Here is a 27,871-nt window from a genome sequence, read left to right on the forward strand (position 1 = left end):
CAGGCCAAACCTGTGGTGTTCTAGTTAAATAATCCAGTTAAATGGATGGAATAAATTTAATTTAATTTTAATTTTACTGAGTAATGGAAGATGACTGGGGCCAGGTTTGAAAAACAGAATTTTTCAGCTAGGGCCTACAGCACCTCTATTAGGCATACAGCATAATGGAATAATTTATTTATATTATTTACAGTAACAGCCAAATTTTAAAATAGGTACCTAAAAACACAGTTGTGAAATTTGCAAGTGACCACTTTCATGCACAGATACAAGATTTTGTGTCTGAAGAAGGCTCTTAGGAATGCCAAGAATGTCCACTTGCAAATGGGTACATTGCCCCTTTGCATTTGCATTTTTAAAAAATTGTTGAAAATATTTTGGGAAATTTTAGAAGACGAGTGAATTCTCTAATGTGTGTGGTTTCATAGGCAAGAGGGGACCTCGGACATCCAAACATTGAGGTCATTTCTCCTCTGGATGTGTATGTGTAGCTGCCTTTATTAACATTAATCAGTCACATATGTGACTAAAGGTCAGACTCCAATACCATTGTTTGTATTCGTTGTTTATAGCATAATAAATATGGCTACGTGTATTGCATGTCATATTATCAGTATTATTGAACCATATTTCTCAGCCTCTGGTTAACTAATTAACTATATTTTTACAAGAAGAAGCAGGGAGAAGTCAGCAAATCAGCAAGTGCTGACAGTACAACAGAAGGAACTCCTGCAGATGGATTCACAGTCTTGTCCACCAAAAGTCTTTTCCTTGGCCAGAAGGTATGTCTAGGCATTTTATAAGCCAATACCTATCTTGAAGTTTTGCTTAAGAGATACACCCCAAAAAGGCCTGTGCTTGACTAGCATTCACCCAGTCTTGTAGTTCATCTGCACGTGCATTACAGAGCTGATTTGGATAAGTCTTTTTTAACAAAGAAATCACCTGAAACTGGTTTTGAAAACTTTATTTTTAATAAATGGGTCTTCATGTGCGTAATTAACCAAACATTCTGATGCAGTGAAATTTTGCTTGCTGTGAAACTTTCCACATTTTTTATTAGACGGCATAATTATTACAGCTAAGCTTCTCCCAGTGATGACATTTTGCTGAGGACAAAATGGCTTTACAAAAGGACAGCCTGCTCTATTGCCAATATAAATGATTTGCTGGCTTCTATCAAAACCTATTTAAAATATTTATTTCTAATAGATCTTTTTTTTTTTTTTTACAAAAACTAATAACATACAATAACGAATGACGCTTTTACAAAAAGCCATTTATCAACAGTTGTATTTACCCTGTGAGCATATTTTGAGAGTTGGGTGTGTTAGGGTTTTAATGCTAAAATAGCACTTTAAAGAGACATTGTTAATTCAAGAAATGAACCTGGTCTCTTTTCTTGAAACCAGCCTTTAACTTATGTGATATGCTATTTTGAAGTAATACTGCATCTTTCTTTTATCATTCAGTGGCTAAATCATTGTATTGTAAATTGAAAGTGACGAACCATTTTTGTCCCATCGTGGAATGTCTCCTTTAACTCATTTTTATTTCATATCGAGACTGTACTCCATTTATTGTTGCACAGCTTGTCTGCTAAGTTCATTATGCATGCAAATAACTTTATTTTATTTGCTGCAAAGGGTTTCTGTATTTTACATGCAGTTTACACTTGCAGTCAGATTGTCATTTGAAGGGGAGAGATTGGCTGCTTCCCCTGGAATCTTTCTGAAAATATTCAAATTTTAAGACACTTTGATTAGTTAAAATCCAAAGTTTATAAACTCAATATTCTCTTTACGGAGCAACCAAATTAAGGCTTTTGGAATTGATTTGGCATTCTTTTTGTTCAAAATAGGAATTAACGTCATGGTATCACAGACCTGACCCTGATGGCCACGTAGCCAGTAGGATTTTGCTATCCATTTCAATGAGAGAAAGCTCTTTGGGGCAGGGACAGGTTTTGTTTGCTGTTTGTAGAGCAACTATCACAGTGGGGTCTTGATCCAGACAGGGTCTCTTAAGTGATAACAATAATACAAATAATTAATAATAAGCAGCTCTGAGTCCTAGTTTTTCTTTGATATGAATCACAAATATAATAGGTTTACCTTGCAGAGTTTACCTTCCTTTGTCCCCTTAACAGTGAGGGATTTCTAATCTTATGTTGGTGAAAGAGTGCAACCTAGCAACACCATAGAACTCTAGACAACTGGTTCCTTATTCACGTGGAACACAGCTCCCTGAGGGGTGTATTGTCATTCAGTGTCCATGCAGCCATGCTCCTTTCTCCCTCTGAGCAGCTTTAACTCCTAGACAGAACTGCTCATTGCTACATCTTAGATTCTCCTGCCCAGTGCTACTGGTTTTAGCTCCTCTCTACCCATGCAAGTGAAAGGGAGTATCTGTTTCACTTTGTGTGCAAATCTAAGTTACATTAAAAAATCATGCCTATGTAAGGTAAACACAAATCCTGTATGAAGGAGCTGTTTCCCAGTGGCTGTATTTGATGAGGCAAATCGTGGTCACATTGATATTAGTGGGAGTTTGCTTGTCTCATATTTGTAACAGCACACGTAAAGGGGGAAAAATGCAAACGTGATGCAAATTACACCTCCTATGAAGAAAAACCCAGGTAAAATGTGCACTTCTGCTGATGTAGAGAGGATACATGTTGATATACATCACCTAGCTATTAAAGGCCATATTCTGTTTTTGCCCCATACTGGGAACTGTTGTTATAGTCAGTGAGCGCTCAGTGCAGAAATCAAGGTTATAAAATACCATATCGTTAATGAATCTAAGAATTCCCTAAATCCTACTCTCCATCTTTATTAGGTTAAAAAATAGAGAGCATTCTTACCTTACACAACGTGACAAATAATAAATCTGTTACCGTGGTAATATTTTTCCTAGAAAAAACATTTTTAAGGACTAATTTGATTTTTCATGGATTCCTTTTAAGCCTGAAAACATGGAAAGCTTAGAAGGCAAAGATCTCACTGCATTGTAGTGTATAAGAGGTGATATCTTTGAATGCGTGCATTTAATAAGAACACAGGATAAAATAGTTAGTTTGTTTTGTCAGCTCATGGTTTAGGAATATTTTCAGAAGCATTCCCCAGAAGTTATTTTTCAGCAGCTCAACATGCCTCAGTGTATTTTCCTAATGATCCAACATAGTGTATTTTTTTCTATATTGAGAAAAAACAAGGGCAGAACATTGGGCCTGATCTGTGGTTGCTGAGTACCTCAGATGAAGTGCTTAGCACCCTCAACACCCACAGATGCAGTGGGAGGTAACCACCCTTTTTGCCTCCTAGGTTATAGGCCCATTCTGCACAGGCTCGGTTGAATAAGAAAGGCTCATGGGTGTTACAGTATGTCTGTTGCTAAGATACTTACTGTACTAAAGAGGGCAAGCAGGTTAACAGACTGGAAACTAATTGTTATTGTTAATGATGTTTGTCTTGACCCATTGAAATTTTCAAACAATTCCTTTCATTATTCTGAAAATTTTACAAATTACTTATAAATTTTGAGTGCATTATCTTGGAATCAATTAAATGCTTTTAAGTCATTTCTACATGCAACTGCGGTTTAAAAGGACCTTCTTGATTTAAAACATTTATCTAAAGCATTAAGTCAGATACTGTGTTTCCGGAAAGAATCTAAAGTTTTGTTATTGGAGGTGGGGGAGGGTATGTTTGTTTTTTAAATCGGAGTCTAATGATATTAATTAAATTTTCTAGGTCTTCTTGGCACAGCAGATATTTATTTTAAATGACTAATGTAGCCCAACAATGTGATGAGCACTGTAATTCTTAGAAATTCCCACTGTACAGTATTTTCAGAGTGTGGGGGAGGGAGAAAGTGCCTTTTTTTTTTTTTTTTTTTTTTTTTTTAAGGCAGTTAAGAGTCATGGAAAGTTACTGGGAAGGAAAGGGAGGACCTGGTTTTGCTTTCTTCAGCACTACTTTGCTCTTTCAGAATTGTGGAATTTTGTGCAAAAGTTAAATTATTCATAGCTCTCAGAATGCAGTTACCCTCATACTTAGAGGAGACAATGGGTTCAGGGGGTTAGTAAAGGGGGACTGAGAGTTATGATTCCTGGGTTCTAATTCTGACTGTGCCATTGACATACTGTAAATCATTTCATCTTTTGGTATGTGTTTCCCCATCTGTAAAATGGAGATATATGCATATATTCCTCACAGAGATGATAGCAGGCTTAATGCACTAATGCTTATAAGCATTTTGTGATGGAGACCATTCTTCCTTAAATATTGATTGATTTTTTTAGTTTGTTTCAGGTTTCAGAGTAACAGCCATGTTCATCTGTATTCGCAAAAAGAAAAGGAGTACTTGTGGCACGTGAGAGACTAACCAATTTATTTGAGCATAAGCTTTCGTGAGCATCCGATGAAGTGAGCTGTAGCTCACAAAAGCTTATGCTCAAATAAATTGGTTAGTCTCTAACGTGCCACAAGTACTCCTTTTCTTTTAGTTTTTCAAGCAACCTTCCATTGCTCTGGGTGCTCTTACAAAAATGTGATGCTTTGAATGTTTATATTGCAAACAGATAACGGTTACGGCCTCTTAGATATTAATTTTATTCACTGTAATAAGAACAAGCACTATAAATAATAAATAAGAATAACAGGCCCAAAAGATAACTACTCTTCCCTAAAATAGACCTATAATCAATAACCTTCAAATGACCCTTCTCCTCCCTGAATGCCTCTACAAGCACGTTCACTAGATCTGCAAATCTGGGCTGTGGCAGACTTAAGGGGAAGCAAGGAAGTAATCCTATACTTTCTACCATGTCATCCATGATGCCTTAATGGGAAAAATCACTTTTCCTGGCTCCACTTTTGGAGGAAGGAAAGGGTTTACTTGCAAGAACTGGCTTCTGTCACTGCAATATCCCCCGAAGATTTAATTACTGAGAACGTTGTAGCACACAGAGCAGGTTTGGGTACAGTCCATTTCTAAAATGTATTGTTGATTTTTGAACAAAATCTTTAAGCAGCCGTATTAAGCTTCACTTAAATTCAGAGGTTTTGAGAAATTGTGTTGCTGCCATTTTCCATGGGGGAAATCCCCCTTCATTTATTAAAACATGTAGATACCTAGTTATTAATGTTTTACAAACCTTAATCTAATAATCTAGTTGATTTTAAAATTACTGTTGCGGTCTACAAAAGATGCCTTTGTGGCAACCGAGGATTATTAAAATATTCTATAAATTAACTAAAAGCACCTTTAGTTAATTTATAGAATATTTTAATAATCCTATTATAATATTATAATTTAATTACATAATTTAATTTAATATAATATTATAATAATTTCATAATCCTGTTAGCACCAACACTTGTTTTTCTGGAATTGTTGACCAGTTGCTGGATTGGAAAACTTTAGTGGTAAGCATCTGGGTCTGGCTTTTCAAAGAGGCTTCAACTTCGCATGAAATAGGCATCCCAGTTTTCTGTGTGCAAATTAAATTGCTAGATAATTACTCAGTCCTTACCAGGCAAAACACCAAAGAATTCAAAGGTAGTTTTGCCTGCAGTAAAGACTGAAAGGGTTGGCCAAATAATAATACTTAGCACTTCTGTGGCACTTAACATTTTCTAAGTACGCTTTAACTAATTCATCCACTTAAATGTTAACTAATTAGAGGCCTACCCAGTGTTGTACACGCAAGTGCAATTTGTGTCTCTTTTTAACAATGTGGTCCTTTAGGGATCAGTCCTCTTCTCTTGCCTGATATACAAACTTGTATAATATGATGCATGCTTGCATATTGGGCAGTAAAATCGAGCCTTTAGTCATCAGGATTTAATTCTCAATGAAAGCTTTCAATTTATATTGTAAATATGTGACAGATACATAACTGCACAATAAATGCGTAATTCAACAAAAAGTGTCTAATTGCTGCACAGTAAAAAGGCAGCACAAGACTATGGATGATGGGTCTTTTGTAGGTGGATTTTTTATAGTTAAATTGGGACATACAATAATAACTAACGTAAATGCATGAATACCAAGGGTTCCAAAACTGAAAAACCAAAATGGTCTGGAGTTAATAAAAATGAGGGGAAAACCCACAGAAATCTGGGAACTAGGGAACAAAAAGAGTTAACTTTAAAATGAAACAAATAAATATGTTCAGGCCTCTATTACAATTTAAATCCAATATGGTCAGCTTTTTATTTCAGTGCACACAAAGTTTTTTTTCAGTATTGGTTTGGTTTGATTTAAAAAGAAAAAACAGCAGTTGCTTGTAGTCAGACTCAAGACTCAAACTGGATTATGTGAAAAGTCAGTAACGAGATGTGTGAAATATTACTGGGTTCAAATTCTATTTGAAAGTCAAACTTTTCCACATTTCATTACAAAATAAAAAATGGGCCCATATTTGCACAAATGTTCAAGTATGCTAATTTTTGGAACTAAAATGGGCCCATTTTTTTGAGTGACGATTGCTTACAGGTTAATTATGCAAACAGTTATGCATTGGCAAGTTTTTAAAAGCAAAATTTCTGTTTGTGTGCATAATCACATGAAATGAAATGGTGACAATTTTTGTTGGAAACTCCACAGAAAAAATTATAAATTTTGCACATCTCTAGGAATGACCTGTTGACTTTACTAGCATCTAGATCATACATTACACAAAACCAGTTGTCCAGTGTATCGACACATTTATATTTTCTCTCAGTAAATTAACTCACACGCAGGAAGGAGATGTACAGTTAAAATTAACGTGGATTAAAATACAACAGACCAAATTTAGCAATCAGTGGAAGTAATCTCAGGGTCTCGATATACTTGATTACACTGAAATGTTATACTTCATAGGTCTGATCCAAAGCCCATTGAATTCAAAAGGAATCTTTCCATTGACTGCAGTGGGCTTTAGATCAGGGCTTACCTGAGTGAATGAAAAATTTGTCTTTCATTTTTTTATCTCTAAATATTTGATAGAAATTTAGCATTAGCTCATATACTTACTTGAGTGGCCTTCTGTACTTGCATAGTCAGACACTGAAAAAGACACTTTAGGTGCATGGATAGCACCATGCTAATCACATCTATAGGCATAATTATAATGTGTATATATCTGCTTATTCTCACTGTTGTGCTCTATAAAAGGGATTAGGGAGATTACAAGTAAAAACATTATTGAATCCTATTTTTAAAACATTTGAGTTAGTTTGGTGCTTATGATATCAAAGACTTCACAACACTGGCTACAACTAGGGAACAGTGTAGCTAAGCACAGTTTTAAACTTCTCCACACAGTTTTGTCCAAGTGCTGTCTTCACTAGACTCTTGCTGTACCGGGGTGGGTATGTCAAGAGCAGAGTCTGACATTCCATGTTCAATTGTCCCAGACTACAGAGTAGTTTGTGATATAGATTAGAGACTCCCAAACTTGCGCTCAGAAGTGAACAAACTGCACTAATAGTGTGTCACTGAGCACTTTTTTACAAATATGTTCTTACTGGTATGGTATTGTAACCTTAATTCTTCTTTGAGTAGTATACCTAGGGTGCTCTACTTCAGGTGTGCATGTGCCTCTCGAGCCCTTGATTGGAGATTTTCCATTAGCAGTATCCGATTGGTCTGTGCATTCACTCTATACTACCTCGTGCTGCACACCAAGGGTTTGTAGAGTTGCGTGGGCAAACCACCCTCAGCCCCTTCTCTACCACCTCGGCCTGAGACAAACCTTTTATAAGCTCAGCATGTTCTACAGTTGTTTTAGTTAGTTCAGTGTTTCTAGTTAGTGTAGAATTAATTAGATAGTAGTGAGGGGTTTGGGTTTTTTCACCCTTTTTCCGGGGAGCCTATTTGGCCTGGCTGGGCATGCCTGGCTCACCAGGTTTCAAATGCTGCCTCTTGCCAGGAGGCTCTCCTGGTCAGTGACAGCCACTCGAAGTGTATCCATTGCTTTGGAGAGTCCCATATCTCCCAAAAGGGTAACTTTCGCCAACCTTTCAAATTTAGCATAGAAGAATCGGGAGACCAAATGGAGGATGGAACACTCCCTTCGACCTGCTTCTGAGTCAGGTCAGAAGACACCTCCCGCCGCCTCCCGTACATCTGTGTCTGGACAGATCTAGCACCCCTTTGGCCTCAGCCCAGTCTCCCCAAAGAGGAGCTCTGTCTCTCACCAGAAGGAGTCAGCTGCCAAAAGGCCCTGATCTCCCAGTCACATTATGGTGTCAAGGACCTTGACCTCTTGGCTCGGTACCATTGTGGCAAAGGACTCTTCCTCTGCTTCTGGTGGAACTGGAAGATCCCAGAGCGCTTCAGGGAGGCATTGCTCCAGCAGGCCCCCAGTACTGTCTGTGAAGGACAGGGAGGCCCAGGAAATACTCCTCTAGAATGGCTTCATCTACGTCAGGTTTACCATCAGTGCCTTCTCACTTGGACCATAAGGACCAGGAAAATCAAAGCGCCAGACACCTTCAGGCCCAGCACCTACATGCTCCAGATCAACGGTACTGTCCACTTCAACTGTTGCATTGATACCGACTCACTTGGTACTGCAGGAATTCCATTACTCCAGGTACTTGTCAGTTTTAGATGAGCTGGAGTCCCCACTGTTTATGGGTGCCAAACAACTCTCGGTACCAAGATCCCGGTCTCCAGATTATCATTGTTCCTGGTACCACCAGATTCTCTTTTTTCTCCTGCCCCCGCCCCCTGGAGAACATTGAGGAGAATGACAGAGACATTCAGTCAGTCTCCTCTTTATCAGTGCAGGGTTCTGCTCTGTTTCCATGCAGGAACCCGTACTTTGACAAGGATCCTCAACCACAACAGGAATGGTGGGATCAGTCCTGAGTGTAATCCCCTCTTCTAGATGTCCCCCACCCCGAATGGCCATACTGGGATCTTTGGGCGGCATATTGGCAATAGTTTGCCAAGCCTCCAGCTTCATTGCACTGAGAGGTTGGGGTCTCCTATACCATGCCCACAACACAAGGAGACCTTTGAACAATAGGAGACTAAGGTGGATATGGAGGCCTCAACTCCTGTTTCAGCCTTGTCTCTGGAAAAGGCAATCATGCCTCCGCTACCATTGATGGCCAGTGATTTTCGTCAGTTCCAGGACCTCACGAAAAGGGTGTCTGACACCCTTCAGATACCTCTTGAGGAGGTTAAAGACTCACAACACAGGCTCCTGGACATTTTGCAGTTGGCAGCACCCAGACGGGTTGCACTACCTGGTAATGGAGTGCTCCTCCATCCAATGAAGACTATGTGGCAAACTCTTGTCACCATCCCTGCAACTTGCAAATAGGTGGATAAGAAATATTATGTTCCTCCTGGGGACTGAGAATTTTTGTTCCCTCACCTGTTTCCCTGGTAGTGGATGTTGTAAATTGGAGGGGCAAACTGCATTACTGTACATTACTTACAATAAGGACCAGAAGAGGTTAGATCTTTTTTGGTTGAAAGGCTTACTCATCTGCTTACACCTCCAATTTCAGATCTCAAACTGTCTGGTGATCATGGCCAAGTATGACTTCATGAATTACAAGAAGTTTGCTGCCTTTATTGAACATCTTCTATATGAGCATAGAGAACGCTTTCAGGCCATCATCAGGGAGGGTCAGTTATTAGCCAGAACCTCTCTCCAAAGGTCCTTAGATGCCACAGACACTGTCGCCAGATCCATCTCCACAGGGCTCAGGGTGTCATGGCTCCAGCTATCGAGGTTCCCGAGAGAGGATCAGAATACTTTTGAGGACGTCCCATTGCTTTTGGGGATTACAAATGAGTCCCGACACACACTGAAGGACTCCAGGGCCATGTTGAAGTCTTTGGATATATAAACCACTAAGAACAAGAGATTTTTTTAGGTCTCTAACTGCTCAGAGATCATGCTTGGGCCAGTTGTCTGGATTTCACTGGACTGCCGAACCCACTAGAAATTGAGAAAGATTCCAGAGGAAGAGAGCTCCTCACCCTCCTTCACTGAATACCCAGTCATCACAACAATTTTGACAGATCAGTCAAGGATTTAATTCTCCCTCACCTCTAGCAGGCAAGCTGCAAACTTCACTAACCTTCCCACTTTTGGAGACTGCCTTTCTCACTTCCAACAGGCTTGTCAGCATACTACAACAGACAAGTGGGCCCTGAAGGTTATAACATTTGGCTGTTCCGACCACTTTGTCTTTCCCTTCCCCGTCCATCTTCACGATCCGTCTAATGAGACTATACTGAATCAAGAAGTGCATTCTCTCCTTCATTTAGGAGCAATAGCACCAGTCCAATCCCCTCACAGGTGGAAAAGGTTTTACTGGAAGTATTTTCTTATGCTCAAGGATGAAGGGTGGAGACCGATCTTAGATCTAAGATGGCTGAACAAATTTGTGAAGTCTCAGAAGTTAAGGATGGTGACTCTGGCAGTTATAATTCCTTCTCTAGAGGCAGGAGATTGGTTTTCAGCCCTCAGCCTACAGGACACCTATTTTCATATAGTGATTCACCCATTCACAAGAAATACACATGTTTTACTGTGGGCCAGGAGCATTTTCAATACTAGGTACTTCCCTTTGCCCTCTGTTCCCGAGAACTACAAGAGTGTTCTCAAAGGTTCTAGTGGTAGTAGCTGCTTTCCTTTGGCAAGAGTCGATTTTAGTTGTCCTGTATCTCAACAGCTGGGCCAATTTTACTCAAGGGCCAATTTTACAAAGCAGTGCTGACCTCCACCCAGGCAGCTCATGGTCTCTTCCAGGACTTGGGTCTCCAGCTGAATGTAAAAAACAAACAAAAAAAAATTTATCTTTGCTCTGGTACAGATAATGCAATTTATAGGGGTATACTTCGACTCATTAGCACCCAGAACCTTCCTTTCCATGGGCAGATTCATAACCTTGGCAAATCTGGTTGTGACAATTCAAGGAAATCCCCGATCCACAGTAAGGAACTGTTTACAGTTGTCAGCTTTCACCTTGGTAACAAGATTTCACCTTTTGCTGCTTTCAGGGCTGCTTCTGAAGGATCTATTACTCAACCAGAGACAGCTTGGACAAACAGGTCATGATTCCCCTCCAAATGAAGAACTCTCTAGACTGGTAGAAAAATCAGCTCCATGTCTGTACAGCCATCCCTTTCATCCACCCAGCTCCAACAGTAACTGTGACAGACACATCACTTTAGGGTGGGGAGCACACCTCCAAACCCTCACAACTCAGGGCAGATGATCACCTAAGGAAACCAGTCCCTCTATCAACCTGTTGGAACTCAAAGCAGTCAGGAACGCCTGCCTTCAGTTGCTGCCACTCATCGGGGCAAATCAATCAGGATCGTGACAGGCAATGTGGCTTGAATGTTCTGCGTCAACAAACAAGGAGGAGTAAGATCTCCTTCCATGTTCACCAAAGCTATCAAGTTATGGAACTGGTGTATAACCCATCAGATTCAGATCTCAGCCTTTTAGCTTCCTGAAGCCCAGAATATCACAGTTGATATGCTCAGCATGTGCTTCTCCCAGGACTAAGAATGAGCATTGTACTCAAATCCTTCATGGGGTATTCCAAAGGTAGAGACTTCCAGAGGTGGACCCATTCGCCACATTCAAAACCAAGAATTATCCCATTCTGCTCCAAAGGAGGCCTTGTTCACCACGCTTTGGGGGCTGCTTTTCTCCTTCCCTGTATGAAGGGCCTGTTCTCCAGCACCACTAATACAAAGAGTGATTAACAGGATTAGACAGGACAAAGACAGGACTATCCTTATAGTACTGACCTGGTTGAGACAGGCTTGGTATCCTTCCCTGTTTCACCCATGTGTCCAACTGGCGTTCAAGCTTCTTACCATCTCTCATCTGGTCTCCCAGGATGCAGGTCACATGCTTCACCCAAACCTAGGGGTTCTCCACCTCTGAGCATGGCTTCTAGATGGTTCACAGAATTAGAATCCACCTGCTCGATGAGAGAACAAGTATGACTAAACATTAGAAGGGAGTCAACTCGAATTAGTTCCTTTCAGAAATGGAAAAGATTCAACCACTAATGTTACCATCACCATCTTGTGTCTGAATTCTCTTTGCTGTCAGCCATCTTGGATTACCTGCTGGCTTTCAAGCAATCAGTGTTATCAACTGGCTCTATTAGGGTTCATATCACTGTGATATCAGCATTTCATCACCCACTAGAGGGGTTTTCCATATTTGCTCATCGTATGTCCTCAAGATTTATTAAGGGTTTAGGGAACCTCTGCCCCCAGGTTAAGGATCCTACTCCTACTTGGGATCTCAACCTGGTACTTAGATACCTCATGCGACCAACATTTGAACCTATGGCAGCCTGCTCCTTGCTTCATTTATGAAGACAGCCTTTCTAGTAACTATCACATTGGCTAGCAGGATTGGGGAGATTGTTGCCTGGCTGGCAGACCCTCCATTTATGGTATTTTTCAAGGACCAGGTCTCTTTATGGCTGCACTCAAAATTCTCACCTACAGTGTTGTCAATTCACATCTTTACTGATCTATTCATATACCGGTATTTTCCCCAAAACTGCATAAAACTCAGCAGGAGACCTCCTTTCATTCTTCAGATGTGAGGCAGGCATTGGCCTTTTATCTAGATTGGACCAAATAATTTTAGGAATCACCTAGACTGTTTGTCTCCATCACAGACAGGCCCAAAGGGTCCATGATATCTATACAGAGGCTGGATCTCTGTGTGTATTGTCACTTGCTGCGATGAAGCTGGTGCTCTACCTCCCCAGTGGAGAACAGCACACTCTATCAGTTCAGGCAACTTCAGCAACTCTAGTCAACAACATTCCAGTGTCTGAAATATGCAGAGCTGCTACGTGGGCCTCAGTGCCTACTTTTTCTAAACACTGTTTTGGTCAACATCATCAGATCTGATGTGGTTTTTGGTTCTGCTGTACTGTCTTAAATCTTCGACTCAATTCCAAAGCTCCCTCCTCTCTGTGGTGATGCTGCTTGGGAATCACCTGAAGTGGAGCAACCATAGAGATGCTACTCTAAGAAAATGAAGAGGTTACCTTTTGCAGTAGCTGTGGTTCTTTGAGATGTGTCCGCCTCTGGGTGTTCCGCTATTGACCCACCTTCCCTTCAACATTGGATTGTCCTTTGTTGGGCATTCAGATAGAGAAGAAACCAACGGCGGTTCACCTGCACACTCTGCGGTGCGCAGCACAAGGTTGTATCAAGCTCATGTGGTGGCCGAATGGCCCTTGCTAATGGAAAATGCCCAGTCAAGGCTCAAGAGGCACATTGTGCATCGGCAGTGGAGCACCCATAGGGACTTACATCTCGAAGAACCACAGTTGTGGCACAAGGTGTATATTTCTTATTTGAGCATGATTTATGATTTATATACCTTGCTGAAAATACGGTGCTAGACATTAAAACTGTATTGCCTGAGATTCCACTTGATAGTTTCATTTTTAAAGAACTTGAGATATAAATGTGAGGTTTATCTCCCGATGCCTGTGCTAATTGATTTCCATCACCCTGATACATACCAATGATAAATCCTCCTAATACTGATGGCTGTGGGGATGTCTAAAAGACAGCCCTGTGCAGGTATAGTTCACAGGCTGCAGGCGGTTTATTTTCAGAAAAATATTTAACTAAAAGAAAAAGTAGCCTCCCTAAAACTATTCCACTGGATTGCAGCACAAGCATGCACCACAAACACTGCAAATATTCAGACAGAGCCTTATATTTACTTAGTGATGCTACTTCACCAACCCTTCTACCAATATACTGCAGTCCTGGACAAATGAAAATTTAAGCTACTAAGGTGCAGATCATGATGTCTGCTTCTGTGACTGAAAAGGAAACATGCCTTCTTTTTAAGATTGGCAGTGTCATTGGAAATAAATGCCCGTTTTCTCCAAAACATCTTCACACTTAATGGATTAAGCAGAGAAGGGGAGACCCATTAAAACCACCACGTACTCTGTTAAAATGCTTGGTCTGTCTAAAGAATTCCTCGCTCAAATTGATGCATAAGAAGTCGTGAGAGTATCTTTGAGCCAGGAGTTCAAAGGGGAATAGTTTATCCTTTATCATGTCAGGAATTTCAAACAATTCTGAACATAAAACATACACTGTATAAGAGCAGAGCTCATTAACAAGAACATTGACTTCCTTTCCATATACAGAACAATGTTTGAGTCTTGTGTTTGAAATTGATTCTTTGTTGGACCAATAACCCTTTTTATGACCTGCACTTTATTTTGCATATTTATTTGCAGTGATGCTATCTCCATCTGTGTTGCAAAGCTTACTTTTCTGCAGCTTCTCCGATTTCCCAGCTGTCCTGTTATTTCCCACCTCATGCTTTTCTTTTCAGCTGAACCTTATTCACAGTGAAATCAATAATTTAGCCGGCTTTGAGGTGGAGGCCATTATCAATCCTACCAATGCTGACATTGACCTTAAAGATGACCTAGGTAAATGGGGAATGGGTTGACGCAACTAATGGTCACATGAAAATTATGGAACCCAGAATTTATTCTCCTGGACTTCATGCATTAAAATAAAACTTCAAATTCTAAAGTGCTCAAGAAAGTAGAATCTAGAGAATTCAGTTAAGAAGCATGATTTGCAACAAATCTAAATATTTGTGTATTAATTATTAGTGATTGTCTTCAAGTTGATTGCAATTAAAATAAGAAGTCATCTAAATTCCTTTCCATAATGCTCATAATTGACTGTTAGCTACTTTGAGGGGGGGTTCTTATGTGGATTCATTAAGAATTAAAATATTCTTTGTCAGGTTACTTTCAAAATAAGCAGTTTCTCCATTCTACCTGCAATCCCTTGTTTTCAAAGTAGACACAGAAATTCATAAAGAGGGATGATCAAATAATCCCCTAAATTGGCTTTCTGCCTTGATTTCATGTTTAATTCAATCAACTGGTTTGTATGTTTTCATTAGTCTTCAATTACCCCTCTCCATCACCTTCATATTCAGTTGAAAACCAGATTTTATAGCAGCATAAAATTTGAAAATATATTCCAGTGTACGGTGTATTGCTTTTATGGCTTCCACTCTGTTTCAAATAAAATATTACCCTTCAGCAGAAGTATGCCTACTAAAAAAAATGTACTGATCTAGATGCACTTCATGCAAAACTATTTTTAATATCTGTTGTATACCTGCTCTTTTTTATTACTTTTCAGATTTCCTTAATGGAACAGTAAATTTAATTCCATTTTCACTGCATTTTATACATGAATGTATATGTGTAAATTACCAGGACAAAGATACAAGAAGGCTGAGTCTAAGTCAGTGTTCATCTAATTATATAAGTGTGTGTGTGTATATATAATATTTATACTTCACTTGTTCAAAAACTATCTTCTTTTAAAAAATAACCACACAAATAAATGGACTACCAGAGGGAAAATGTTACATCATGCACATATTTTTAAAAATATAAGAAACTTTTGAAATCTAACTTCATTAGATGGATAAAATGTGGATTTTTAAAAAAAATACTCAGTTCTATTTTAAAAAGCAAATACCAGACAACTCTGCCTGAAACAATACTATTTTCTCCCGACATGAAGGTTACTTTCTTTTTAGAAGCTGACAACATGATGAAAATTGCAAATTTAAAAGCGACAGCAATGGTGGCAAAAAATGGAGAAACTAATTATTTTGTTTGACTTGATGATCCAGAATTTCTTTTTAAACAGATACCATATTTTAGTGTCATGCTCTGTGGGGTGCTGGTATTAGAGGTTTCTGCAAAGTGAAATGGGGTTTTTAGCTGGTTTTAAAACTTTCGAAATGATCTTATGTGATTGCTCTGACTTGTCATCCAAACGTTCATTTAACCATGTCATACTCAACATTCCTCCTCCTCTTCTCCACACACCCTTCTTTACACATACTTGCACACACCACTCAGAATACTCTCTTGGCACAAGGTTTGGAGATGTAAAGGTAGGAAAACATGGACGTTGGTACATGTGTAAATGTAGAGCCTGTCCTCGGTCTCTGTCCAACGTGGTTGATATACATTTGTTTACCTGTTGTAGTTGCAAGTTGTACAGGCTGACATTGCCACGATCGACAGTGATGCTGTCGTTCACCCGACAAACTCTGACTTCTACACCGGTGGTGAAGTAGGTAATGGAAAGTTCAGTGCTGCAGAGTTTGTATGTGTGTGCATGGTCAATCAGCAGCAACAAGCTTGTCCAAGCTATGCAGATCTGCATTACTTTCTCTCTTCCAGCAGTCCTGACTGATCTTAAAAACAAGCGAGTAAGTGCAAAGTCATTGGACAGCTCTGATTTGCATAGTCAAATCAGACTTCTAAAAGCAAAGTTATAGAATGCACAACCAAAACCAAAGTGCAAGAAACAGCGGTGCAGTGCTCATGTGTGCCCAATTAAACGGTACACCAGGATTGTTTGTTTTGGCTATGTAAATACCTGGACTTGAATAAAGTTGGGCCAGACCCCTCAGATTTCTGACTTAGATCCAGTTTCCCCACTGCTCACCAAGTGTGAGGTGTTCACATCTGACATCTTGGGGGTAGCCTATCTGGAATTTCTAAGCTCATACATTCAGTCATTTGGTCACATTTTACATACAGCCCCATTGTATTTGTGGCTTTCGTGAGCTGTCTTTGTATTCTCATGTACACTTGCATAGACATGCTACACCAAAGAGAGAATGCATGGGAGGCAGAATGACTCAAGGAGTTCAGTTTAATTTTTTATTCTTAAGATTCACATGTGTAACTCAATATTTTTAATCACATAATTCCCTGATAAGCACCTTGTATCTCAATTTAAAGCATTTCTCAAATTTTAGAATAGAAATGTAGACAGAGGAGGGAGCAAAAGAGTATTAAATCTTACTGAAACTGCCTGGAAAACTTAAGGCAGAATGGAATAATCCAAACTGGAACTCTGAACATTAAGGTTGCTGCTAAGAGTAGCAACCTACCCTTTGTGACAAAGTTTCTCCTCTACCTTGGTGGGTCTTGCGCTTATTGGTGGATTTGCTCGCCTTGGAGCTTCACGACGGCCCTTAGCTTGGCCGTTTTTCTGAACCCACAGTCCAGGTCGAGTCCTCCTGTGTCTGACCAGGAGTTGGGAGGTTTGGGGGGAACCCAGGCCCGCCCTCCACTCCGGGTTCCAGCCCAGGGCCTGTGGAATGCAGCTGTCTAATGTGCCTCCTGGAACAGCTGTGCGACAGCTACAGGTCCCTGGGCTACTTCCCCATGGCCTCTTCCCAACACCTTCTTTATTCTCACCATAGGCCCTTCCTCCTGGTGTCTGATAATGCTTGTACTCCTCTGTCCTCCAACAGTCCATGTTCTCACTCTCAGCTCCTAGTGCCTCTTGCTCCCAGCTCCTCATACATACACCACAAACTGAAGTGAGCTCCTTTTTAAACCCAGGTGCCCTGATTAGCCTTCCTTAATTGATTCTAGCAGCTTCTTGATTGGCTGTAGTGTTCTAATCAGCCTGTCTGTCTTAATTGTCTCCAGAAGGTTCCTGATTGTTCTGGAACCTTCCCTATTACCTTACCCAGATAAAAGGGACCTACTTAAGCTGGGGCTAATATATCTGCCTTCTATTACTCTCCTGTAGCCATCTGGCCCAACCCTGTCACACCTTATAATAGGATCTAACAACAGGGATCACAGCCTCATTTTACCACTGAACTTAACCACATCACCACTGTCCACACAATGCCCCTTAATGCCGGGGATTTTGTTTCATTATTGGCTTGAAGGGAAGAGTGTCTCCACATGATGAGCACTTCCTGCAACACCTTGGGTTTTCCTAAAAGACCTCTCTTCCAAGCAATGTCCAGGCAAACCCAATTCTGCATAGCTTATTGGAGTAGCAGAGGCAATAGCCTGATCTGGTGCAGCTGTAGACTCGCTGGCTAAAGGAAATTACACAGAAGCCTTAAAAGTAAAATACAAGAATATTTTGTATTTGAATAATATTTTTCTAAAGACTATAAGGTTCAGCTAGCTAATGTACTCGTCTCTTACCTTTTGAAGAGATGCTTTTGAAACTAGTGGACAAAGAAACTTCTATGAAAACTGCACTGATCATGCTTTCATCTATGTTCTAATTACATCTGACTGCTGGAAGAAAGAATAAAAATGCACAAATGCTTAGCTTCCAATTATTAACTTTTACCATCCGTCTAACAATTTAAATGTACTGTGGGTTTATCCTGAAAATTTTACAAGCCTAAATTTCTGCTTAGGTTGTTTTTCAACACTGATACCCATGCCTGCTTGGAAAGCATGAGATAATGACCTTACTCTCATGGAAGTAACACATATTTATGCCTGTGAGTAAATAAGCCACTAACCTTGAAGCTGTGAAGCAAGACTTTCACCAAGAACCTTACTAATTTAGTGGAAAATGGTTGAATACAATATGCCCTTTTCTAGACACAGCTCATAATTGCATAAGAAGGTAGTGAAGTATAATGCAAAATTAAAACTTCACTATCAATTAAAAAGGCTAAATTTAATTTAGGAATAAATGCAGAAATTAGTCTTGATCTGTATGAAATACTTTTTGTTTTCACCACATCTGCAAGGAGATAAGTATTTGGATTGTTACATGAAAAGTGAAATAATAATTTTAAAGAAATTGTTTTTATAGATTTTGTTTTCACAGTAAATGAATCCACATCAGAAGGGGTGGAAGCCCCATCTCTTGACACAATTAAAACTTGATCCAGACAAAATACCATTACATGTACAACAATGCTATAATGGCAGAGTGCTGTCACTCAGTGACCTAATATCCCTTTTCTGTCTTTAGATTCTCTGTGGTTGTGCTAGAGGGTACATGGTCCATGCACAGTGTGTTCCCCAGTTCTGGCCAAATTCACCAACAGCCCCAAATGGGGTATTTCTGGGTGGAGTGAAAGCCCATTTTCCCCCATCCCTTTACACTCTGGAGTGGCTGCACAGGAGGCAGTGCTAGCTAGGCCTGTTAAATAGCAAATGGCACCCCCTCCATCCTTCCAGCCCGATCAAGATATGTTTTTCAAAGGCATATTGCTCTCAAGCACCTCTACTCAGGTGGTGCAACTCCCCTTTATCCCCAGTTGGCTCTGATTCAGGAGTCGTCCTGATTCTACAACTATAGCTATAAAAATGTGCCATTTGGAACATATGTAATGGATGTGCAGGTAACTTCTGAGATATCATAGAGGTAATCAGGAAAGTTGCACTCATTTGTGAAAATGACCCTAGACCAAGATATTTAGATGTAAAGTTGAGATGTTTACTGTGAACAGTTTAAACCCTGAACTACAGGGTCTGAGCTTGCAGTCCATACTTGGACGAAATGCCCAGTGTCAGTCAGTTATGGTGAAAGAGCATAGGATGCATATTCTCTAAAATTATTAGCATCCAAATGCAATAGAATAAGCTGTATTTAACAAAAGCAGAGTCAAAGTCAAAAAGTCAGTAGACAACAGTTATTTAACAAACTTTTAATATTAATTTTGGAAGACATCTAATGATGTCAAAGAAAAGCAGTCTGCTGCAGTGCTGTTAGCTCTTAGAATTGTAGCCCTGTTAGCAAAATGTAGCTCGTAGGAGGGTCTCTGCTTCACTGAGCATACAATATGTGCATTTCCATCAGAAAATGCAGTTTTCCCCTCCTAATCAGTAAAATGAATGGGCTTCACCAAATAAATGTGTAAATCTATTACAGTTTCTAATTCTGATTTATTTTTTTTAAATCAGTTTTCAAAGTAATGTCACAAATCAGAAACTTTGATACCACTTCTTACTTTGCCTATTTTATAATAAATGTGCACAGTGCTAAATGATTTGGGATGCTTGAGTAGTTAGGGAAATGTTTTCTTTGGCTATTTTTATATTAATATATGAAACTAGAGCTGCAAAATAAGATCTAAACCATTTCATGTTGGACTGCCTTTGTAGACTGCACCTTTTGTTGCCCTGAAACACTGCACAGCTCTCGTCCTCCCAGAGCGACAGTGTCCAGCTCCTTAGCAGTAGTTAGAGAAGTTCGTTGGAGGAGTATGTTCCTTAGAGATTCTCCTTATTTCTGAGGCTCTTCCTCTTGGTTAAAGGTGGCTCAACAAGCTGGGCAGTTGCCAACTAAAGCAGCCCGCTGCACTCACGAGACTGTTTCATTCCTGGTGCCACCTGTTGGGGTCAGGGATCAAGATCAGGTGAGTTTCAAGTTCTTATTGTGGCAAATTGCTCTTTAAAACAATTTATAAGAGAAAGGGGAACTGAATCCTAGGGGAAGAATTATGAACCATCAGTCACCATTGAAGTAGCCCATGAAGCACAGCACGGTACCAGGAACTATGTGGTATGGAGGCAACTAGGAATGTCACCACACATGTTGAGATTGAAATCAAAATATGAGTGTTAGAGAAAGGATACAAATGTGAGGTCCTGGTGGGATTTATTCTTAAATGACTAGTTAACTCCAAAGTCCCAAAAGGTTTAGATCTTACTTTGCAGTCCCCAAAAAAGATGTTTGGGCAGAAAAATCTAGGCTATGTGACCACCTAAAACAATGAATCACATGTCTGCTTTAGTAACTCAGGAACAGATGGATAAACTAAAATATGTCTTTGTTCAGGGAGCACTTTGGAGAAGAAAGGTGGCAAAGAATTTGTGGAGGCCGTCATTGAGCTTCGCAAAAAGAATGGGCCATTGGACGTAGCAGGAGGTGAGGCTTAAATCTCTGAAAATGGATGAATAGAATGTCTGCATGCATTGTGATTTCTAATTGACTTTCAGTTTGGTTTTATTCTATATTGTGTATAAGTCGGTCACAAACAGACGCATTTGAACACAACATTTGCATGGGTGTCTCTCTTCTTGCATGTTTCAGAGTAACAGCCGTGTTAGTCTGTATTCGCAAAAAGAAAAGGAGTACTTGTGGCACCTTAGAGACTAACCAATTTATTTGAGCATAAGCTTTCATGAGCTACAGCTCACTTCATCGGATGCATACTGTGCAAAGTGTAGAAGATCTTATTATATACACATAAAGCATGAAAAAATACCTCCTCCCACCCCACTCTCCTGCTGGTAATAGCTTATCTAAAGTGACCACTCTCCTTACAATGTGTATGATAATCAAGATGGGCCATTTCCAACACAAATCCAGGTTTTCTCACCCCCCGCCCCCCCACATCAACATAGTTTAAGTATTTTAGTGTTCAGAGGTAAAAAAAATCCAACACAGAATCCACCCTAAAGCGATGGTCAAGTGGTGTGGTCGTGATATCAAAAACTCAAAATTAATTATTTACAAACATATATTGATGCGTGTGATTGATAGCGTATGCCTGTATACATGTGTATCTATGTACTTAAAAGGCTCTTTAGTGCCTCAATACAGCAAAGCACTTAAGCATGTGAGAAGCACATGCTTAACTTTAAACACATTTTCAATTCCATCCTTATTCAGCAAAGCACATACTTACATCCCATTGACCTTAATGAAACTTGAGCACATGCTTAAAGTTAAGCATCTGCTTACGGGCGTTGTTGAATCGGGACCTAAGTCATCTGTATAAATGTGATTCTTTCAAACAGTTTATGAATTTTTGATGCCCAGTTATCAAGAACTTAGCAATATGAGTAAATCTCACATATGGGCAATAAAGTTTGATGAATTGCAAAACATACTATTAGGCCATCTGTAAAATTGTTGATATATGTTGTGAATAAAGAATTCTGATTCTGCCATCTGTGTTTACACTGTAAAAATAAATACAGTGCATGCAGTTTACTAAATGAATACTGACTACAACTAGGACAGAATTTATGACTTGGGGATATGACAGGAAAATTGATGACTGTTTATGTCTGCTGTTTATCTTCACTTTTTTTCTTTCAAGTTGCTCAGTTTTTATCATGTCACACTCAGTGCACTGTCCTCATTTGTCCAAACTTGAAAATGGAGACGTACATTAAAACATAATGCTTACTTTGTTACTAATGGTTCTTGTTCCATGAAAATTATAGAGTGAGCTGTTCCCATATTCTTGATTGACTACAGTACTCTACAGTATTTCTTATTACTGTATAAACCAGACCCACAAACCCAGGCACACTGTGCTCAGCATAGTATCTGAGACTGCAGGGAAAAGTGGCTCTCAGCCACAAATCCACTTCCCCAATCCTGGGCTCTGTGAGGCCAGCAAAAACTGCCACCTCCAGCTTGTGACCACCGGAGAAAAGTGGGTTCCAGTCATGCCACCAGCATCCCCTGCACATTTCCCCTATCTCTGGGGATTCCTGTTCCATAGTGGAGACTAAACCATGATTATCTTCCTGGAGTATAGCTGTAACCATAGCAGAATTCTGCACACAGACTTTGTATGTTTTATAGAAAACTGTAAAATACTTCCTCTTTCAAAGAACTTTAATTTGAAATAAGTGAAAATTGCTTTGGATAATTAACAGTTGTCCTCCAGAGTCCCCATAGTTCCATCAGAAAGCTCTCTCCATTTCAGAGACAGTAAAACTAGTCAGGCATGTCAGCACAGTATTTTCCTCTTGCAGTATGAAGGTATTACAAGTGAAGAGAGGCACTGAAGTGGTCACATCAGAGTCACATGATACATAAAATTCCACTGACTAGGGATGTGTCAGCTGGCTTTATTAGATTTTTCTTGGATTTATGATGTATTCTGAATCTGCCAACGTTCTAGAGCTAATTATGCCAAAATTGCCTCGCACTGAAGTTATTCAGTATGTTGAGGATCTGCAGGCCCCAAAGTGCACAAATGCTTGTGCTTCCATTGCCTCTTAGAATTTATCCCGCTGCAGTCAGAATTCCACATGCCAAGGTCTATTTTCTCTTTTTTGCAGCACCTACAGGATAATATCCATATGTGATAACAAGGCTCCAGGAGTTATTGCCACCATATTGTAATAACAAAGTGCTCCAAAAACATACCAGCGTGGAATAGAGAATTCTTGCCAATAAGAACATTTGCAGGTCTGATTGTTAGAAGCAAGCTCCCATTTCATACCCACAATTTTGTGGGCACAGATAGCTTCAGCCCCAGATGCAGTTAGATGTCTGTCTGACTGTGAACTGCTATTCAAGTTTGTATTGTGTGACTAACTTTGTACTTGAGCCTATGAATAGGCATTTTTTAAATAAACCAAAGTAAGTAAAATAAAATTCCTGTATTTTCCACCACTGAACTGCGTCGCAGAATAGAGACGCAATCTGGCCCTAAGCTCCCTGGTATGCACGTAGTTGGCTCCCTTCTCTGCACCCAACCAGAGGAAGGTGAGAGGTGGTGAGGCTGTAGCCTTGCTTCCTGCCCTGTCCTCTTGGGAGATTTGTGCTCCCAAGTCACAGGAACTGTCTCTCCACTCCCCGAGCCTGGAGACTGATTGTCACTAGTCCATTTGTGGGGTGTCCTTGTGTCCCTTGCACATCTGTGCCAGGGCTGGGGTGCCAAGATATAATTAGCATATAAAATGCCCTCTTCCGTTCCCTGGCGCGCACACAAGATGTCTTCTGATGTATAAATCAAATGCTGTAAATTCATAAATCCATACTGGACAGTTGTCTCATTAAATAATGAAAGTGGTAAACTAGAAAACTGCATCGTATCAGTCATCAAGGGTGAGGTTATGCATGCGACAGAGAAGTTTTAAGGTAACATCAATCCAAAACTGTCTGTTGAAATTAGACAAAATAGACTCATACTAAATCAGAAACAGACTGCCGCATTGGCAGTGAATAAAAGAAAACAGTTGCATAATTACTGTAGCTTTTCCTGTCGATATATAGATACATCATAATCTTTGCATTTGATGACATTTGGGCTGCAGTCTAATCAAAAGCTGGCTCAACAAATTGTATATTAACACCAACCTCTAAAGATCACAGAGGTAGTTAATCTGAGACTGGAACAACATTCTGGCACGTACGGTAACTTGACAGTACCATTACAATAAAACAGCGGCCCTGTAACAGTTTTATACTCCAACAGACAACCCAACTTTGTAACATATTATCTGATAAAATAAGAAGAAAGTTGCAATAAAGTGCCCACTTCAACTTTATGTGTCCTCTAAATCGCCAGTGATAGATTTTGCTCTCTAGTCATTGAGGTCTATTATAGTTGTAACTTATAAATTACTGCAACAAAACGTAGTAGCAAATGTAAAACAGTCTATGTAATCATGTTATCTCTTCAGGCTATTTGATTTGTATGATAAAGGATCCGCGGGGATTACAGCAGTGCCTGTAAGCTGTTTACTGTTTTAATTACACTTTCACATGTGTACTTTTTAATCCTGACAAGATGAAAGCAATTAAATTTCACTTTCTGTTTCTTACTAGCTGTTGTCAGTGCAGGCCATGGACTGCCTGCTAAATTTGTGATCCACTGCAATAGCCCAGGTTGGGGTTCAGACAAATGTGAGGAGCTGCTGGAAAAGACAGTTAAGAACTGCTTGGCTCTGGCAGATGAAAAGAAACTGAAGTCAATTGCATTTCCTTCAATTGGCAGTGGCAGGTAAGGTTGTCATGCAAACCTATTACCTAACTTGGTGTGGATCAGATTTTCTAATGCAACCCCACATCCTCCAGTCCTTGGGCATAACTCCCATTGCTGCAATATTGATTTATTCTTGTTCACCCACTCAATTCAGATCTCTTTAATGAAATTGCCCCTGGCTTGTAGACTCATTCAACCAGTAAATCACAATTGAAATACTCTTGTGAATCATAGTTCAGGCTTGAGCAGGTTTAACAATAATCCCTGCAGAATCATAAAGTACACAAATACGTTAAAGTGAATAAAATGTATTTTTATGAGTGCATTAAAATATTTAAAATTAACACATTTTAATAATCTAGCAAAAACTTGAAAAATAAACATGAAGAAAAGGAATCTATTTTACCAAGATTTAGTGTGTAGTTAGCCCCACCTGCCCCCACCATATGTCGTATGATAGCAACGAGACATGGCTTAGCGTTAGTCTAAGTATCGGGGTTCAAACACCTAGGGTATGTCTACATGGCAGTGAAACACCCGAGGCCTGCCCAGGCCAGCTGATTCAGGCTCCTGGGCTCAGGATGTGGGGCTATAAAATTTCATTGTAGATTTTTGGGCTTGGGCTGGAGCCCAGGCTCTGGGACACTCCCCCTTATCCCCCCGCCGCCCCCATTGAAGGGGCTCTATTTCAGTAGGGAATTGATTCCTGTATATCCTTCATACAGTATAAAGCAATGTTGGATCCTTTGAGATAATTTGCACTATAAAATGTAAATTATCCTTGTCATTTTTATTGAAACAGAAGGGACACACATCATACCAGGTTTAAAAATACAAGTTAATAGGTCATACAGAAAGACTGTTGGCATATGTCACTTTAAGAGGATGTAAGATTATGCAGCTTCAAGGAGACTTTGTGGAGAACAAGGTTTATGCAAAGTGTACTCCTTGACATGGCATTCCTTACAAAACAGAACATTTGGGTCACCAAATATGCAATAGATTTAAAACAAACAAAAGGAAGTATTTCTTCACACAGTGCACAGTTAACCTGTGGAACTCCTTGCCAGAGGATGTTGTGAAGGCCAAGACCATAACAGGGTTAAAAAAAAAAGAACTAGATAAATTAATGGAGGATAGGTCCATCAATGGCTATTAGCCAGGATGGGCAGGAATGGTGTCCCTAGCCTCTGTTTGCCAGAAGCTGGAAATGAGTGACGGGATGGATCACTTGATGATTACCTCTTCTGTTCATTCTCTCTGGGGCACCTGGCATTGGCCACTGTCAGAAGACGGGACACCGGGCTAGATGGACCCTTGGTCTGACCCAGTAGGGCCATTCTTAGGTTCTTAAGTATATTTTTTTTTCTCAACTGGATGACTTACAGAAGCCGTTGTTACAAGGAGTGTATTGCTGTTGAATAGAATGAAATCCCAAATAATCATTTCATTCATATTCAGTTGTGAGCCTGTCTGACTGACGGACAAGATTTTGGGGTATATTCTCTTGGTATATGTATGTAATTCTCACTGAAGCCAATGAGAACGTTGGGGGTTGCAACCTTTAGAACACGAGAGAGAGAAATACTTAGCTGTTTTCTTTAATTAAAGTGGGGAAGGGGAATGTAATTAATTTCTATGAAGGAGAATATATTCGTTCTGTCTCTACTGTTGTTTTGTAAAGTAAAAGGTTTTTGCTTTTTTTTAAATAAATAAAGCTTTTAAGGACAACAGACGCCAAAGGCCGCACATGCATGCAGCTGTTCTAGTACAGACATCTGCCAAACAGACATCACCCAATAAACCCACGTAAACAGCTTCATTCTCTTTTATGGCTGAGGAATGGGATTATGTGTGGGCAGTTACAATAAATCATTTTGTACTTCAGGGGGGAAATAAAATGGCTTGCTTGTAGCAGTCAGATGCTCAGCTACAGCCAGCCTCCAGAGAGCACAAGTCAGGGGGTGCTGTGCAAAGGGGCTTAAAGCTCACTGTAGCATGGCCCTGGGGAGAACCATGAGGGAGAGAAGTTCACTAGAGGTTCAGTGTGAATACAAAGTCACCCCCTCTGAATGGGGTTTTATTCCAGGGACTCTGACTTTAAATCAGTCTTGACACCAGTTTGGCAAAAATCGCAAACTGCAGGTTTACAAGAATTAATCTCAAAATACAAATAGTGCAAAGCTATACAAGTAATTCCTGTTTTCCCTGAAAGCCCCTAAGGTGGTCTCTGGTCAGCACCTCACTCCCCAGGTCTCTCTTTGCTCTTTCTAACATGTTGACCCTAAATAAACTCCCTTGCATCTAGTCAGTTTGCAGACATGAATGCCTCCCTGGTGGTTGTTATTTATTTGTATTACCACAGCACTTACAAGCTCCAGTCACGGACCCGGACTCATGCTACGTACCGCACAAACACCAAACAAAACAACAGTACCTGCCCCCAAGAGTTTGAATCTAAATAAAGTTTACAATCTAATCCTGGAGCCCTCTTAATCCTGGGAATTAAGCCCCCAGAGCTCTGCCTGTGTTCTCTTTTGGCATCTGATTGGGACACCATTGGGGTGGGGTGCAGCAGGATCCCGGGGGCATGCCAAAAATTGTACACTCTATCACACTCCTTTGCTCCTGGCGCTAGTCTGCATAAGTCCCCCTACTGTACCCCTGTAATAGAAACAGACTGAAGTCCTCTCTAATTTATATCGGTCTGAAACATCCACAAGGGACCAGAGAGGGAGCTGGGGAGTGATGGAGTACAGGGGCATACTGGCCGGATGCCTTTTTTTTTTTTTTTTTTTTTTTTTGTGAAGCCAGCATCCAGGAGGGTAAGTTGTATAAGAGCTCCCATGACAGCTTGTGCACCACCATTGGGTTGTTCCTATATAGGGATGCGCTTCACTAGGACAGCTAAACTAGCTTGAGGAAACCTGTTCTGATAAGAGGGGAACAGCATGGGCAATTTCATGTCGTCAGGTCTGAAATATCCCAGGCTTACTACAGGCAGCTTCTCCAATATCCCATTATGTACAGCACAACCACACAGTGTCGGTTAGAATATGTTTTATGATAAGGTGTTCTGTGTAATATGTAGTACGTGGCACAGGCAACTGCCTTCTGGCTTTGCTGCTGCTTCTTCCAGCATATAATAAGAGGAAGAATAAAACAGTATTATTGGCCAGATTCAATGCAGGTATAATCCAATGCTAAGAGAGGTAGCACCTGTTAATGCCAGGAGTGAATTTGGCCCTATATCTTCAAAGTGCTGGACAAACACTAACTAATTCCCAACACTGTTGTGCAGTTTGTAAGTAAGAAGTAGTA

The 27,871-nt window shown here is 40.1% G+C and overlaps 1 protein-coding gene across 4 annotated transcripts in view; it reads left to right on the forward strand.

The window, feature by feature from the left end:
* Nucleotides 1-27,871, forward strand: part of MACROH2A1 (macroH2A.1 histone) — a 71,328-nt gene that overhangs the window by 39,657 nt on the left and 3,800 nt on the right. The window contains exons 5-8 of one of the 4 annotated variants that reach the window (XM_084636755.1): nucleotides 672-782; nucleotides 14,375-14,474; nucleotides 20,653-20,742; nucleotides 24,394-24,568. In XM_084636755.1, coding sequence (XP_084492881.1) covers nucleotides 672-782; nucleotides 14,375-14,474; nucleotides 20,653-20,742; nucleotides 24,394-24,568 — 476 coding nt within the window. Of the gene's footprint in view, nucleotides 1-671; nucleotides 783-14,374; nucleotides 14,475-16,071; nucleotides 16,163-20,652; nucleotides 20,743-24,393; nucleotides 24,569-27,871 lie in introns of all 4 variants that reach the window. The other 3 variants (XM_084636757.1, XM_084636756.1, XM_084636758.1) reach the window with 3 other exon arrangements.

This window comes from Lepidochelys olivacea (assembly GCF_965140295.1).
Source record: "Lepidochelys olivacea isolate rLepOli2 genome assembly, chromosome: 8".
Lineage (NCBI taxonomy): Eukaryota > Metazoa > Chordata > Testudines > Cheloniidae > Lepidochelys > Lepidochelys olivacea.